Source organism: Natator depressus, chromosome 3 (assembly GCF_965152275.1).
Source record: "Natator depressus isolate rNatDep1 chromosome 3, rNatDep2.hap1, whole genome shotgun sequence".
NCBI lineage: Eukaryota > Metazoa > Chordata > Testudines > Cheloniidae > Natator > Natator depressus.
In genome coordinates this window covers 169,741,686-169,759,131 of record NC_134236.1, presented here as the reverse complement: position 1 = coordinate 169,759,131, position 17,446 = coordinate 169,741,686, and the positions used below count along the sequence as shown (strand labels likewise).

General features: G+C 42.6%; 1 protein-coding gene across 1 annotated transcript in view; it reads left to right on the top strand.

The window, feature by feature from the left end:
- TRERF1 (transcriptional regulating factor 1) overlaps positions 1-17,446 on the top strand; it is a 138,986-nt gene that overhangs the window by 99,538 nt on the left and 22,002 nt on the right. The window contains exons 4-11 of the mRNA XM_074949330.1: positions 1,304-2,952; positions 3,545-3,594; positions 5,338-5,488; positions 6,425-6,673; positions 11,125-11,494; positions 13,525-13,591; positions 15,697-15,836; positions 16,156-16,259. Coding sequence (XP_074805431.1) covers positions 1,546-2,952; positions 3,545-3,594; positions 5,338-5,488; positions 6,425-6,673; positions 11,125-11,494; positions 13,525-13,591; positions 15,697-15,836; positions 16,156-16,259 — 2,538 coding nt within the window. The 5' untranslated portion in view covers positions 1,304-1,545. The remainder of the gene's footprint in view (positions 1-1,303; positions 2,953-3,544; positions 3,595-5,337; positions 5,489-6,424; positions 6,674-11,124; positions 11,495-13,524; positions 13,592-15,696; positions 15,837-16,155; positions 16,260-17,446) is intronic.

Here is a 17,446-nt window from a genome sequence, read left to right as displayed (position 1 = left end):
TCCCCCCCAAGCATTAAATCTTAAAACATTAATACACAATCTTTGGTGGGGAGCCGTTCGGTTAGGGAGAAAGATGGGTTGAGAGGGCAGAGCTAAGCGTGCAGTATAATGATGATGTATGTAGGTGTCTGTGTGTAGTAGTAGCTCTAACTGCTTCGCAACAAGTTGGAGTGTGGAGAGTGTGATCATTCCCGTCCACAAAACGATAAACATCCCAAGAACACACACATGTATTTTCTTTTTTTTAAATTGTATCCAAAACAGTACAGACATTTGTAAATCTGTTCATTCACACTGAATTAAAGTTCACAAGATAAGGATGACAAATGAGAGCATTCAGGATAAACCAGTCTGCTAAAATATTAAGGAATTGATGGACAACTGAAAAAAAAGGGAGAGGGCAGAATGAAAGTTAAACTTGATACCTACTAAGTAGGATTGCTTGTGACAGATATATGCTGTTACCATTTGATGATTTGGACAGCTTGCTTTGTCTTAGCAATTACTAAAAGTCCATATAGAAGATGAGTAAATGACTCTGTACACAGAGGTGATTGGTGTAACCACTCTTGTGATTTTGTCACTTTAGCAAGCACACTAGCCTTGCATATTACTCCTCAGACAGACTCAATGCTGTGTCTTCAATCCAATAGTAGACTTGTTCTTCTTCATTCCACACCTCTGTAAAGATAATATGGAATAAAACGAGCCCTGATGTTGTGTAGCAGAGTTGGAGCTGCTATGTTAATTCTGAATCAAAATTAAATCATACTGTACCCTATCTTCCCACATCCCTACAACTAAGTGCTGGCACTTGGATTCTAAGCCACCACTTCCTTTCACTTATGTTATCAGACATAGTAGAGCCATCTGTGATATCTGCAGGAGTTTGTGACTTAGAGTTCAGTATACATGTGTATGTTGTCTCTGACTAGCACATTGGGAACACTAGAAATGAGTCTCTTCCTCATAGCTTAATCTCTGGTTAAAGACTATACCTGAGTGCTATATGTGGCCAGCTCTGTTTGTGTGTGTGTGTGGGTGGGTGTAAAGGAGAGGTTTTGGAAGCACACCTTCATTAGTGAAGCGAAGTGATTTTACTAGAGAACTGTAGAAACACTATAATGGGATGAAAAGAAGGAAAAGTGGGATGAGATGAAGCAATCCAATTGCTATGGAGCAGCCCAACTGCTACAACTGTTCATAAGATTATATCCTTTTCCCCATTAAGTTATTGTTACATCAAAGGAAACTGCAAAAGTTGAGTAGAATGCACTTAAACTATTTCTCTTTCACTTCCCAGGTACCTGGCATAGTGAATCTATTGTTTTCGGTTAAGATTTGTGTTTTGGTCTTTTTCAAAGATGTGAAGCAGCATCAATCTGAAATTGGAATTGCAAGCAGACCAGAGGGAATTAGTTCTTGTAATGTAAATGGACAAGCTGAATAATAAATTCTAGCAATTTTTTTTCATACTTGGAATATCTCAGGGTCTACGAGTTTATGGTTTTTGTGCCTGTAAGATCAGGATAAAGGTGACCAAAAATGGGGGATCAGCAGTTGTACAAACCTAACCACACTGCCAACAGCGATGAGAATTTGTATTACCAACCACACCAAATGAACTCTCTTCCCCCTATAAATCACAGCTACGGAACATCAGGCATGGACGCTTCTCAGGCTTCTCCCCTCTCTCCCCAATTCCCCCAGGATTCCAGAGACAGTATAGCTTTGAATGTAGGTTCAAAAAACATTGGGTCAGTGGACTCCTCTAGACAAACAAGTTGGACACATACTGGCTCAGGAAACCACGTCCCAGTAAGGAACAATCAGAATGCAATGTGGAGCCCGTTAGGGCAGAGTGAATCTGCTGATGGATACCAATATTCCTATTCTCAAGGCAATGAACTTCGGTCACAAAAACTTACTAGTGGAGTTTTACATAAATTGGACTCCTTTACACAAGTATTTGCTAACCAAAATTTAAGAATTCAAGTCAACAATATGGCTCAGGTCTTGCATGCTCCGTCTTCAGTGATGGATAATGCCAGTGACAGTGCACTTAGACAGCTGCTGTCTCAGAAGCCTGCTGTTGAGCAACAATCTGTAACTTCCACTGTGCAAAGATATCAGCAAGGGCAACAGCAAGTACACCAGAATTTTGCAAGCACTCAACAAAAGCAGCAAATGCAAGTCATGCAGCACCAACAACAATTGTATTATGATTACCAGCAACACTTATCTCAGCTACAGATGCATTCTGCCATGCAACAAGGACAACCACATGTGCAACAAATGCAGTCTCAGCAGCTGTTACCGCAACAGATACAACAGTTGCAGCAGACTCAATATTATATGCCGCAACAGCCACAGCAGGGACAGCCGCGGCTCTCAATCCAAGAGATCCAGCAGCAGCAGCAACAAAGTCGGCAGCAACAGCAGCGGCAGTGTCCAATGCAAATAGCTCAGTATTATCAAACACAACCAGTTATGCAGCAGTTACAGTTGCAGCAGCAGCAGCAGCAACAGATGCAGCTGCATCTTCCTGCCTATCATAGGGATTCCGACCCCAAAACGGTGCATGAAACACACCAGTACTCCCAGGATCAGGCTCATTCTGTACAGCTTATACAGTTGGGAACAATGCCTCAGTATTTCTATCAGGATCCACAGCAGCAGTATAGGCATTTGTATCCACAAAGTGCATTGCAACAACAGCAGCAGCAAGACGACACCGATCAGCAAAAGCAATACCAGAACGACAACAGGTCTCAAGCTCTGATGAACTCCCATGTTGGCCTGAGTGTGGCAGAGGCAATAGAGGATACTGCACGGCAGGAAATTAATGCTGTAGGTAACGCTGGCCCTCATCGAACTCTTTTAGCACCATCAGGTATCCATCTAAATAACAAAGGGTCCCAACAAGAGTCTCCTAGTGCTGTTTGGCCTCAGGTACGTAATGATTTAGATTTCCATTCATACAGGCCTGTTTTGAACAATGACTATACTATGCCCAAATGAAATAACTGCAGGGGATTCATTCAGTGGGTCAGGGCATGGGCATAGCCCTGGGACTGGAAATGGGTCTTTCACCTCTAGGTCACTGATTTGCTCTTGGCTGAGTTATTACCAGCAGATGGCTATTCATTGGCCACTGTAAAATGAGTTTGGCAGCGTCAGTCCTGTTCCTGATGGACAGATATCACCAGCTCAAAAAATGCTACCACATTTGTCACCAATTTGCTGCCTTCCTAGCAGCTCCCCAGAATTACCAAGGACCACAGACCCTCCATTATGCTGTCACATAATCAGGGCTGAGGAGCATGTTCTCAGGTAAATGTAAGGCAACTTGCACTGACATTGCTCAGAGGTATACCCATTTTTGTGGCTAAATGTAGGATGGCATTCTCCAGGGCTGTCCGTTCTCAGAGCTTTTTACCATCACTGCATTGACCTAAAAAAAGTAAAAATAAGAATAAAGCTCTGAAGACTCCTAATGTTGCTATTGCTTGAAAAATACTTTTCTTTTCTTCCCCTCCGATAGCAGATTCAACTGTCCGATGGCAGACTGCAGCAACTGTCCCCTGAGCCAAGGTATTATGAGTTTGGCATAGATTTCTTCGTTGGTGACATTATTTTATGGTTAAATATAAGTGAGCTCTGCAACTGAATAGAGGTGTTCTCAGCTGGTTTTGGCAACTGTTACATGAAGCCATGGTTAAGGATTTATACACTAGATATAAAATTGTGCAGTCTCTGCAGCAATACATTTAAATTACTTCGGAGTGTTTCTTTAAAATGCGTGAAGGCAGTGGGACAGCGTGCTTTTAATGCTGCTCTGATTTACGCAGTGTAGCAATGCTGTATTGTTTAGATTTCCATCTTTGGCAGCAAATGTCAGCAAGGAATCCATTAGTTTTTCTTAAGGTCCATCAATGCTGTGAGGAGAACCACGTGCTAGCACAGTTGCCTGCCACAGTTAGTGGCGCTCATGTTCTGGCACTCTTTCTGTTGTTGCTAGATGGGTAGAGAAACATGAGTCGCCAAAATACAGTTCTGGTTCTAGGCCATATTGGTCCATATTGTGGACCACATCTTGAGACTCTTAAGATGTAGGGTGACTGGATGTTCAGATTTCGACCGGAACACCCGGTTGAAAAGCAACCCTGGCCGCTCCGGTCAGCACTGCCGACTGGGCCATTTAAAAGTCCCGTCGATGGTATTGCGGAGCTAAGGCAGGCTAGTCCCTACCTGTCCTGGCTCTGCGCTGCGCCCTGGAAACAGCCAGCAGGTCCGGCTCCTAGGTGTGGGGGCCACAGGGCTCTGTGTGCTGGCCGAGCACTGGCTCCGCACTCCTGTTGGCCGGGAACCACAGCCAACGGGAGCTGCGGAGGCATTCCTGCGGGCAAGAGCAGTGTGCAGAGCCACCTGCTGAGCATCTGTCTAGGAGCTGGACCTGCTGGTCGCTTCCAGGGCACAGCGCGGAGTCAGGACAGGCAGGGAGCCTGGCTTAGCCCCCTGCTGCGCCGCTGACTGGGAGCTGCCGGAGGTAAGCCTGTGCCCCAGCCCTGAGCACCCCCCCAACCCGGACCCCCTTCCTGAACCCCAAACCCCTCATTCCCGGACGCAGCCCAGAGCCCTCATCCCCCAGACTGCCCTCACTCACTCCTGCACCCCAACCCCCTGCCCCAGCCCAGAGCCCCCTCCCACACCTTGAACCCCTCTGCCCCACCCCCCAGCCTGGAGCCTCCTCCCACATCCCAAACTCCTCATCCCTGGCCCCACCCTAGAGCCTGCACCCCCAGCTGGAGCCCCCATCTCCTCCCACACCCCAGCCCTGAGCCCCTTCCCACATCCTGAGCCCCTTATTTCTGGCCCCACCCCAGAGCCCACACCCCCAGTTAGAGCCCTCACCGCCCTGCAGCCCAGTGAAAGTGAGTGAGGGTAGGGGGGAGAGCAAGCCACCAAGGGAGGGGGAATGTAGTGAGTGGGGGACAGGGTCTCGGGGAAGGGGATGGGGCCTCAGGGATGGTGCGGAGCTAAGTGTTCAGTTTTGTGCGATTAGAGAGTTGGCAACCCTACTTGAGAGAGAGAGAGAGACCTGTTTACCACTTCCCTTCCCCTTCAGTTTGGAAATCAATGAGCTAGGCTATAGCACATATATCTTTAAGTATATATCCTGGTTTCTTTGCTTATCTACCTGAAAGAAGTGCTTTATGGCTTAATTACAATTTAATTACAAATTGCTTTTGAAATTCTCAGATAAAAGACTCATAGTGAATGGGAACATCTGACATCTGGCAAACTGATTTCTCCTTTATCTCCCTGTAAAAACAGTGGCACAAACAAAGGAACATTTCCTGAGAGATCCCATATAAAGAGCAAGCTAACATGTTCAATATGCTTGAAGGAATTTAAGAGTTTACCAGCCCTAAATGGTCACATGAGATCACATGGAGGAGTAAGAGCATCTCCTAATTTTAAACAGGTAGGCCGTTCATTTTACTTTATTTGGCTCTCTTCTTTTCATGTTAATGTTTGCTGCTTGCTTTGCTTTTCCGTCAACATTTTTTTCTCCTATTTTGTTTCAATTATGCTACCCTCCTACATTAACGTAAATATGTATAGTTGTGCCTATACATAGGCCAAGAGCCTTATTTAAAGGTGACCGTCAAAGGGGAGAAAATGTTTTGTGCCTCTTTTTGTCATGAATAAAGAAACCTTGCAAAACTAAATCTTATTTTTCTGTTTGTTTAATACATTAGAAATTTCAGGAATGACAAGTCTTGTCTTCCTTATTTTTAGCTGGACTCCTTGGGTGACTGACATACGTTAGAAATGTTTTCAAGATATAATTGAAGGATCAGGAGTGTTGAATCTTTAACAGAGAGCTTTTCTCTCAAGTGTTGAGTTAAACAGATGTTAACTAAAAAACACAAAATGAGTTTAATTGGCCTGAATAAAAATAACTTATCCTTTCAAGTCAGGTTTTGCTGCCTTGGTATCTCTGATGGCACAATCATACTAGTTCTTCTGTTGTCTGTTGTCTCTTGTGTTAGACAAGATCTGAATTTCTAATGCAAAAAACAGATATTTTTGAAAAGAAATCTTTTTACCTTCTACTTTCAGCATAAAGAAGCAATAAAAAGAGCACAAACCTATTCTTCCTCTTTGCAGGTCATCTTTAAAAGAAATGTTTTATGGCTCTTTAACACTGAGGCTGAATCCTATGTATAAGTCATAATTACCTGGCCAATTTTATTCAAGCCCAATATGCAATCTGAGAAGGGGTGCTACTGTTTGTTTCACACCAGAGCCGTTTCTTTCCAGACCACGATGAATACGTTTTCATTCTATTTTTATAGTCTGTAAATCCAATAGGAACCCTCTAACTGAGGCTGAAAGCCTGTAATTGTCTGTACAGGATGAAGGAGAGAAACTGCCACAACAGCAGCCGCCTAAAGAGGTGGATAGCATCGCACCTATCGTCATGCCCGTTTCTGTCCCTGTAAAGCTTCTGTCGCCTGAGCCCAGTGCGCAGTCTGCTACCAACAGTACCACAGTCAAAGACAAGCCTGCCAATTCTGTGTCAGATGACGAGATGCCAGTTCTCATGAAGATGACTTACTCTCCACCGTGCAGTCCAAAAGTGGCCGCCCCCTGCTCATCTTCTGTGAGTGCTGCCCTTCTTGCTACTAACTGTGCTGTGAGGCTTTTAAATCCCTTTGGTTTTAGTGCAATTGCATTTTTAAATATATATATACTCTGGGATATTTGAAGAAATCAGCGTGGCTCACACCTAGCAACGAAAGGTGAAGGCCTGTAGTATCTTGTCAGTAATTCCTCTTCTCTCATCCAGGAATATTAATTTCATCCTTCGTGGAAGATCAATACTCAGAAATAAAATAAACCTTTTGAAACAATAGTGCGGGAATTTTCTATCCCACTAAAACAAAGGGATTTATTACCTTTCATTTTTTTTACTATTTGTGCTTCTTTGTGTTTGTTTTGTTGCTTAAATGCAGCAGCTACTTTCTTTCTGTTCTGAAGTAAAATATATTTGTGTATTTTTTTGCGGTAGATTAAATAGCCCTGTATCGTAGTTACTAAAGCAGTAAGTTCTAAGAAGAAGCTGTGCACATACAATGGGATCGTCTTTTTTTTTTTTTTTTCCCCCTTTTCCCCCCTTCAGCATGTATCTTAATGATGTGTTAAAACATTGTGACTTCAAAAACCCAAAAGGAAAAGTAATGATGATTAGTATTTTCTGGCTTTCATTTAACTCATAAATCTGATATCACCAGACACTATGGCGAAAAGTGCCTTAGACATGAATAAGACAGAGTGTGTAGGACTTCAATGAAGCATGCATTTAAGCTTTTTGCTGAATGAGGGCTTAAGCAAACAGTTTAATTTACTACACTTTCTAGTCTAACAACATTAGAAATATGCCACTGCAGTGTAATTGTGAAAGGCACAAGGTGGGATGACTATTAGGAGGTGTGACTACTGCCCATACAGTGAAAAGTAGTACTTTTACCCCCCTTCCGCCCCCCCCCCCCCCCCATTTGAGTGGCCTATTCTGGGGACAACATGAACACTTATCAGTGATCTCGAACAATATTTGTGGATTTATCTCCCCCCCCCCACACACACACACACATTTTTTTTTAATGAATTTCCCTCCTTTTAGCTAGTGCAGACTTCCACCCTCTGTAGTAACACTGAAGTCAGCATCTCTGCATTTGCTGATAGCTGAGCAGTTTAGTTTCTCCTTTCTATTTCTAATCTCCTGAGAGGGATGGCTGAGGCCTTGAGCTCCACTATATGCTCTGTGCAGATTTCCTCTGGAGATTCTGGCTGAGATGTTTAGGATTGTGCATGCACATTTACCACAGTTTCGTATACAGTTGCAGTGACTGAATCTGCAGTGGCCAGTTAGACATCTGATTGGCCACTTGTGCACTCAGCCACCCAGGATTATGCATGCTGTCCTGTTTGTTACATGTGAAAATTATGAACACCCAGTTCTGAACTCTGGACCCTGGTTTTTAATACTAGCAGTGGAAATGTATTAGAGTAGTGAAGGAGTTGCAGTCACTTAGAGATAGGGTGAGCAGATTTCTGTTGTTCTAAGGAACAGTAACTGTTTTGCTTCAATCATTGTGTCTCAAGCCTTACAATGAAGGGGTCCCAAGGATTGATGGATAAAGTCAATATTTTTTTTTAGTGAATGCCTTTTTAAGGAAAGCAAAATGAAACTAAATAACCTGCAACAGCAGTGCATAGTGAAGTGAATCAAATAGTAAATGGGCATTCCATTGTGTCCCAGTGTTAAACATTTAGGTTTTTGTAGAGTACTGAAGAATGCATTCAGTGCTGAATCTAAGCAACGGTGTCTGGAACGTCAGGGAATTAGAGAGCTAATTCTGAGCTGTGAGGCCAAGAACATCGGGGACTTATTTCATATTCAGTGCGAAGATTTTTTCAAAAATGCCATATTGCATTTCCTATACTGAGAGTGCCCTTAACCATTTGATGTAGCGGCATAGAGAGCAATGGCTCATGGGAATTTAGTTCCAGTGCCTTATTTCACTTCAACAGGAGCTGAGTACCAGATATTCTGAATTAAAAATAATAATAATTATTATTATTAATAAAATACTATCCCTTAAACAAAAGAGATATAAATAATAATCTACTCTGTACTTTTTTTTTGGCTTAATTTACCAGGGTTTCGAGTCAAAGAGGTAGATAAGGAGCAAATAGTAAAACTGCAGGTTCTTCTCCCACCCCCAAATTGAAGACAGACTGTTATAATGAAGAGGTGATCAAAGGAGGCTCAAAAGTTCTGTGTTCTCATTCTGGGTACAATCGTGCACATAGCTGGACATGTAACTTTTGCTCACATGAGGAGTTCCGATGACTTTAGTGTGTGAGAAAAGTAGTTGAAGGATGGAAAAGGCAGAAATTTTTCTACTGTTACTACACAGAGAAAGTCACTAGCAAAATAAAAAATTTGTCAGATGAAGGGGAAAAACAGCGAGAACAATAAGTTCCACTTTGACTTCATGGGGACTATTCATGTGAGTAAGTTACTCGTGTGCATACGTTTTTTGCAGGACCAGGTTCCAAGACTACTCACATGAAAGCTGTTACAAATAAAACATAGCAACTGATTTGTACCCTCCATATTTCTGAATTCCATCATCCATAATGTTCGGGGGGTTTTTTAATTTAAAACCAGTAAAAAAAAAAAAAAAAAAAAAATTACCCAGAGCATAAAATGGAAAGTTGAAGAAACTATAGTTAATGTTTGTATTACAGTAGTGTCTGAAGTCCCCAATGGAAATGGAGGTGGCATTGTATGAAACATAGTGAGACCGAATCCCTGCCCCAAAGAGCTTATGGTCTGAATAAACACACACTGGATGGGAGTGGGGACAGAGGCTCCTAGAGGTAAACTGTCTCACTCAAGGTCAGTGGCTGAGCTGGGGATAGCTCCTACATTCCCAGAGTCCCAGCCAGCACCCTCGCCATTGTACCACACTGCCTCTTTGCAAAAAGGAAGGAGCAAACACTTAATTTGGGGCTCTTATCAGACCTCTGCTATATTTCTTGTTTTTCCCCATCTTTTCTTTTGTTCTTTTTGAACACTGGATGTTTACCGTCATGACTGACTTTGTAGTACATGGCTGTGTTTCACACTCCCCTGTGATTTTTCATTGCTTTCAGTGTTTTTACACAATCCTTCTTAAAGATACATTTTTCTGCAAAAGAAAAATATGTTCAAACTTTAAATTTTTGGGGAGGAAAAATCACCAGATGTTGGAAGGGATATAGCCATGATCTAACAGAGGGGGCAAGACCTCTGCAATAGAGAACATTTCCACAAGCTGGAATGTGTTAACAACAGGAATAAAAGGTGCCTGTGTTAGTGTTCTTTTAACATACTTTTTATTGGGTGGGTGTGCTTGTCAAGAACCACCCATGGTGTTTAGATATATTATCTAAACATGTTCAGTAATAATTTATTTTTATATAGTAGTAATATTAACCAGATGATATAGAAATTTTGGTATATCTTTATCTAGCCAAGAAATACTCCCCCTCTTCCCCCGGCATGTTTATCATAAATGAGATCTTAAAACCTAAGCACCTGAAAGTGGTATATTTAAAACTAAGAATGTGTACCATCATTGTGTGCATTCTTAAAAAGCTACCTAACCATTTGCCCTGAAAATCAGATTTCAGACTTGCATAACTCCAATTGCTGTCACTTTTTATAGACCAGGGTGGTACAGTGTTAAATGTCTTTAATCTCCAAATTATTGGAATGTATAATGCTGTTATGTCCCCAGTTCTCATCTGCCACCATTTTCCCTGCCAAGAAAGGAGAAAATTAATACAAGATTCCTTGCAGCTGGATTCCACCCAGCAGATGGAAATGTAGTGATAAGAGACAAAGAATTTGAATTTATTACATTTTCCCCCCTCTCCTGCCAGTGACAATGCTGCAGTTATTCCACTGAGCTCAAATGTGTCCATCCTACTAAAGCCAAGTAGATGTATTAGAAAACATTTAACTTTCTAATAAACTCAGACTTTGGGGGTAGATGGAGCAACTCCCAGATGACCAATATAATTTTTTTGTAGCTGGAAACGATAAGTGTGCATGTGCGGGGTGCTGGTTTAAAAAAAAAAAAAAAAAAAAAATTAAAACAAAAAAATGCTGCATTGACATCTTGGAGCCAGGTCTTCTCTTTAGCCAGTAAACACTGGCAGGGGCAAATGCCAATCTTCCACTGTCTTAGCCAGCTTTTTAATAATTCTCCTCTGACCTGAAGTGGTGATTTCTGAAGCTGGAAAGGTAATTAATTCTCTCTGTCTTTAGATTGCCAACCAGTACCAGTTGTAGTGTTGGTATTTTGTCACATGGGCACCTGTTGGCTTTAAAAAACCCCCCAAAACTGGACTGAAACTGTCAAACTTATTCCATGTAGGGCCCTGAATAGTCATCAGTTGATAACCGCTTTCCTGTCACCATTGTCTGTGGGAAAGCATAGGTAATGTAACCCAAACTAATCATAGCTGTATATTTGAATGCTATCAATTTACATTTAGGAACTTAGCAGAAAACAGCATCAAAGTGCTGCAAAATTGGAAGAAGACTTCAAATCCCTGCAGGACAAGAAAAAATATCGACATAGACCGGAACCACTCTTCATACCTCCTCCTTCCTTCAACTTCAGTGCATCCTACTCAGGAGCTACGCTGTATCAAAGCCAGCTTCGCTCTCCCCGCATCCTAGGAGACCATCTCCTAGACAGGACACATGAGTTTCCTCCCTATACCCCACCACCTATGCTTAGCCCAGTACGCCAAGGATCTGGGCTCTTCAGCAGCGTTATCACATCATCTCATAATGCATCTCACCCCCAGCTGCCGCTTACTCCTTTGACACCCACTCCACGGGTGCTCCTATGTCGATCTAGTAAGTATTTTATTTAATTGTAGCACTTTCTCTGAGCCCAAAACCACATCTTACATAAACCGCTATTCTGTTATGTTATATTCCCAGTGTGCTTTCTGTTTTGAAATGATCATCTTGGGAGAAGGACAAGACATACACACAAACTACTGTTACTTTCCCTGTTCAACAAAGTCAGTTTTTTCCAGATGTGTACATCTCTTCTAGATATTGTAGGGTTGGGTTTAAACCAAGAAATGGACTGGTTAATTTCAAATGGAAAGATCAGAACGTATTTATTTCAAAGGACACTGTTTGTAACTAAAGTGAAGCCTACTCAAATGGGCCAAGGGGGACACACCTGTTTTGGGATTTGGCAGTTGTTTGGTTTTAAGCGTTTATTCGGTTCAGGAGAAGAAATTTGGGATTAGCATATCAGGCTACATGACTGCAGTAGTAAATATTTTGTTTAAATCCCAACATACATATATCAAGACACTGTTTGTTAGTTATCTAAATTTGATATAGCATATGCATAGAAAAGATCTTTAAGGTGTGTATGGGGGATAATCTATATTAGCTAGACGGGAAGAGTCTGTCCAAGGTAGAAATAACATCTTAATCACACCTTAAGTAACTTAGAATGGTCCCCAGTATGTTAGAGAACTTAACATTTTATTATAAATTAACTGTGCAAGCAAAGCAATTCGTCAAAATTGCTGGAGACACATTTCTGTTTGTGTAGTTTTTCAAAACCTATAAACTAGGTATTTAGCAGCATGGTTCAGGTGATGAATTAAGATTTTACTTACTGGACCCTTACATTTTATCCTGTAACCCAAAAGGAGAGTAGGTATATTTAAATTATCTTCTGTCTTGGATCCTTGAAGATCCCCCCCATGTTTTACAATTTTACATCCACATTTTCTTCACAGCCACCAGCCTTCTAGTCAAAAAACACTAACTGATACACCCTTCGTAGTCCGTCAGTAGTCCTCAGTTATCTGGACATGTTGCTGTTATGTTATATCCCCTCTCCTTGTTTCCCCTTCCCATCTTCTGCTATCAGTCCCCTTTATAGATTTAAGAATTTGATTGCTAGCTTTTTCAAGTTAGCAAAATGGATAAATCAAGTTGCCTCTCTGATATGTTCTCTAGTAGGCACTGAAATTCCAGTTTATAAAACTGTATTGTTGGCAGTCCTAGTCCTCTATCCTGCAACCTCTCCTCTTCCTTCCTGCTCTTTTTAGAAGATGATCAGAACTTGGTTTTGGCCTTCTACTAATTCTAGCAAGTAGTCCAGGGCCAGCTGAACCTTCTGTCACCATTGTATCATCCTTAAACTGTGGTCCTTAGTTTCTTCAGAGATACAGTAACAAGGTGATAGCTGACCTGGATTTTGGGGGTTTGGTTGCGGTGTTTTTGTTTTTCTGTTGTTTGGAATTGTGTTGTATTTCACTGATTTGCAAAATCACTTCTACAGTGCCATAAATACATTCTCAGTGCTTTACCAACAGAATGTTAGTACATGTTTCCTGACCCATAGTTTACAATTTAAAGAAGTCACAGGACAATAGATCAGTTAAGGGAGTCTGTGGGGATTATTGATGAGAAAAGGAAGTAGGAGAGATTTATGGAAGAATTAATTGTAAAGAGGAATTTGGAGGAGGAGGAGGAGTAGGTGCGCTTAGCATATGATAACGGGACACCATACGAGGCATGGGTGGCAACCTGGTAGGAGGTACAAAGCTAACATGTACAACCAAGTGTGTAGATTATAAAGGAAAATGTAAAACCATTCAGAATGGTCTTCCGTATGGAAATTGGTGCTATTGAAAATTGCAGCTATGTCCAGACACACTGTACCTGGTTTCTTAAGGACCCTGGTACATTCAGGCCACTACACCAGCTGTAACCTGATGTTTCATTGATTTCTGTGGACCATTTAATAGAAGGATAGCTACACAAGTGGGGGCAGTGGAGGACCAAACACAATGTGCTAGTTAAGAAAATAGCTTTCTAAACAGAAAATCAAATCCCTGTTTCTGTTTCAGATAGTATTGATGGAAGCAGCATTCCAGTGACTCCAGGACCTGGAGAACAGACTGTTGATATAGAACCGTAAGAAAAATTTATCAATATGTATCACTTTACAGCCTACTTCAGCCATCTCACCCTCTCTCACCTAGAGAATGTGGTCTTGTATATTTTGAACAAGGCGGGTAATACCGTACTACTTGGCTGGAGGCACTCAAGGCTATACCAGTGTAAACATTGGCTGAGGTCACTGACAGCAGAAAGTCTGCCAGAAATGAGATTGTGGCACTGCAAACCAGCCATGGCTTCAGGGGGGAGCTATAAAGGGCCAGCGAAGTCACAAACGTAGCTGGTGCTGGCTGGAAAAGTGTGTGACCATGGTATTGGGGCAGCATGTTGATTCAGTACTTGCCCTGGCAGACCTCCTATGGAGTTCTGGGAGGTGTTAAACTTCCCTTCCCCTCGTGGGATACCAAGAGGGGACAGAGACAGTGTTATCACCACCAGCCCTCTGCTGAGGTGTGTCATCCCCTATGGGGCAGGGAGGTCTAACTGACCTGCATCTGGTCTGTTCACTATACATTAATGATATTCGTTATATCTCTCTCTTCTGGGACTCAAAACCTGCTTCCCAGTCCAAATAAACTGTGTTGGAATTGTGCACAGCTTTCTAAATTAGGTCTTTACAATACACTATTTGCCTCAGTGAAAGCAGGGTTCACTGAATATTATGTTGTAAGATAGTCTGACACAATTTCATGTCAGACCATTGTGACGTGTGACACAAGGATCTCTTGATGCCCACTGGCAGAGGGCACAGGGGTCCACAGGTTTACAGAGATCCCCTGGCTTCACCAAAATGGATCATGTGTCATGCTGGTGGTCATAATCATTGCAAAATGTATGTGCAGATAATGTGTAAGGAGTTATATATGCGTACTGAAAATTGTCTTTAAGGCCTTGGAGTTAAAGGCTGGTCACTTAGGGTATGTCTACACTACCCATCGGATCGGCGGGTAGTGATATATCTATCGGGGATCAATTTATCATGTCGAGCGTAGACGCAATAAATCGTTCCCCGATCGCTCTGCCATCGACTCTTGTACTCCACCGTGGCGAGAGGCGGAAGTGGAGTCGACGGCGGAGCGGCAGCAGTCAATCCCACGCCATGAGGACGCGAGGTAAGTCGACCTAAGATACGTTGACTTCAGCTATGCTATTCTCATAGCTGAAGTTGCGTATCTTAGGTCTATTCCCGCCCCCCAGTGTAGACCAGGCCTGAGAAGTAGCATGCACTGAGACAAACTTCTCCAAGTGGGAGACACTTATCTCCCTAGCTGACCATTGTATATCTTACAGTGGAAATCTACTTGCATATTGAATCAAGTACTCATGAGTAGATTCTGAGTGCTGCAGGAGAAAACAAAAACAGCAGGGATTATCCTGTTTTACAAGTAAAGACAATTAATTTTTGGGAGTATAACTGGGGTATGGAGGTGCGCCTGGGATCCTTCAGGCTGTGAAGACAAGCTGCCAGTGGGCTTGATCTAATGAAAGGACGTTTTCAGACATCCTGGTTTAAAACACCAGGGAAAAGGACTTGGGATGAGCTATCCTGCAGGAGACGGGGGAATATTTTATGAGTTAAGTTTAGGCTCTAGCAAGCATGTTATAAGTCTGTTTTATATGTAACCATTTGTTTCTGATATTCTTTCTAAGTCTGAATCTCTGTTCTTTGATGATGATCATATTCTTGTTTTCACTATAAATATATTTAAGTGCTGTGTGTTAACTGGATGGCTATCTTGAGTTAAAATTAATAATTTGTGTGTCACTACTCCCAAAGGAATAGTAATCTGTGAATTTTGAGAGTGTTCGGTGGAACAAGGGCTAGACACTCAGAGGGACACTTGGAAGTTGGTGTATACCTATTGTTTGCCTGCAGAGGGACAGCGTAGCTTATGGGGGCTGATGGCGGGAGTACTTGTTCTGTTTGTGGCTTGGGTTGTCAGGAAACTGACTCCTGGCAGGTACAGACAAAGCTCACTCATGCTAATGGTGCCTCGCAACCCTGGGTACTCCTGGGGAGTGTCTCAATTGTGTAATTATTTTTTGTTTGGTATAAAATAAAAGGTAATATTATTCTTTTCTCTGTAAATCTTACAAGTGAGATCTCTCTTTATTTACAGACAGATCAATATTGGATCAAGATTCCAGGCTGATATTCCTGAACTACAAGACCGATCATCAATGGGGAGAGATATGCACAAGGCAACTTTGGTTTGGAAACCATGGCCAGAACTGGAAAACAAAGTCTTCCAACAAAGAGGTACTGTATTTTGCCATTTGAATTGTTGACTGAAAACACTATATTCGGTATAGAAATCTCCACTTATTTCTCACTCTCATACTATTTTTTTTTTACTTTGAAAAGGTTGTACAGATGTTTCAATATCTGATCAGTTTTAATTTGATGCATTTGAGAATTGTTAGAGAAAAGTGCAATGCAAACATCACGAACTGTGTGCGCATTTCAGAATGAAAACTTTACACTCTATTGTGTTTCAGTTGGCTTTACAGAATCCTTGGTTTGAGGTATCTGGCTGACATGTTGCAGTATTTAACAGGATCCCTTTTGTTTCTGACAGTGGAAGACCTCTTAAATATGTGCTGTTCAAGCGTGTTACCTGGTGGAGGAACTAATTCAGAATATGCATTGCACTCCCTCTTTGAGTCCAAAGGGGATATTATGGTAAGACAAGAAGCTGAAGAGAGAGGTTCGCGTCTCCTTTACCTTGACAGCATGGGAAGATGAAGGTTATTTACTTGTATTTACTCTGCATATTGCCACTTATAGATTTTGCACTGCCTGGTGCAGCTTAAAGGTAGAACCTTCTCCAAGCAGTATCTGTTAGCGCTCACGTGTGCCCCTTCCAACCCCTCCCTTCCCTCAGTGTCTCCGAACATTGCGGTTGAGCTACATAAGGGAGTGCTGCACCCTCTACTGCCTCAGTTCCTGCCACCGCCAACCCAGAGAAACCGCTGTACGACTTTGAGAAAGAGGGGGAGGTGGGGAGGAAGTGTGAATATATGCAGAATAGTATTGAAGAACTCTGGTTACGAGTAACCTTCATTTCTTCTTCGAGTGGCTTTGCATATCCCCCATTTGTGGGTAAGTTCGGTGAGCAGTGCTGAAAACTCAAGAGGAGTGAAACAGAGTCCTAATTTAAAGGATTGAAATGCTAATGTACCAAATTTAGCATCCACTCTTGAAGCCAAATCCAAAGCATAATGTTTAGTAAAAGTATGCACAGGCTTCGACTTTCTAATGTGGCTGGGTGGTGCTCAACCCCCAGCTCTGCCCTAGGCCCCGCCCCCACTCCACCCCTTCCTCCAAGGCCCCACCCTGGCTCCGTCCCCGCCCCGCCTCTTCCCGCCCCCGTTTCACCTCCTCCCCCAGCGCAGCACGCCCTCGCTCCTCCTCCTCCCTCCCAAAGCCTCCTGCACGCTGCAAAACAGCTGATCACATGGGGCGCAGGGAGGGCGGAGGAGGTGCTGATCAGTGGGGCCTGCCGGCGGGTGGCAAACACTGGGGGGAAGGAGGGGAGCTGATGCGGGGGGGAGGGGAGGGACTGCCAGTGGGTGCTCAGCACCCACCATTTTTCCCCTGTGGGTGCTTCAGCCCTGGAGCACCCACAGAGTCGGCGCCTATGAAGGTATGGACTCGCTTCCAGGTAGTAGCCATACAGATTTCTCCAACAGGAACATGTTTAAGGCAAGCAAAAGATGCTGCCATATCCCTAGTAGAATGAGATCTTACAACAGTAGGCACAGGGATTGCTGCTAACTTGTAACATTTAATGATACATTGTTTTCCCTCTCTGGAAATAATTTTAGGTGATACTCTATAAGCCATATGGGTTTTAGCATAAGAAACAA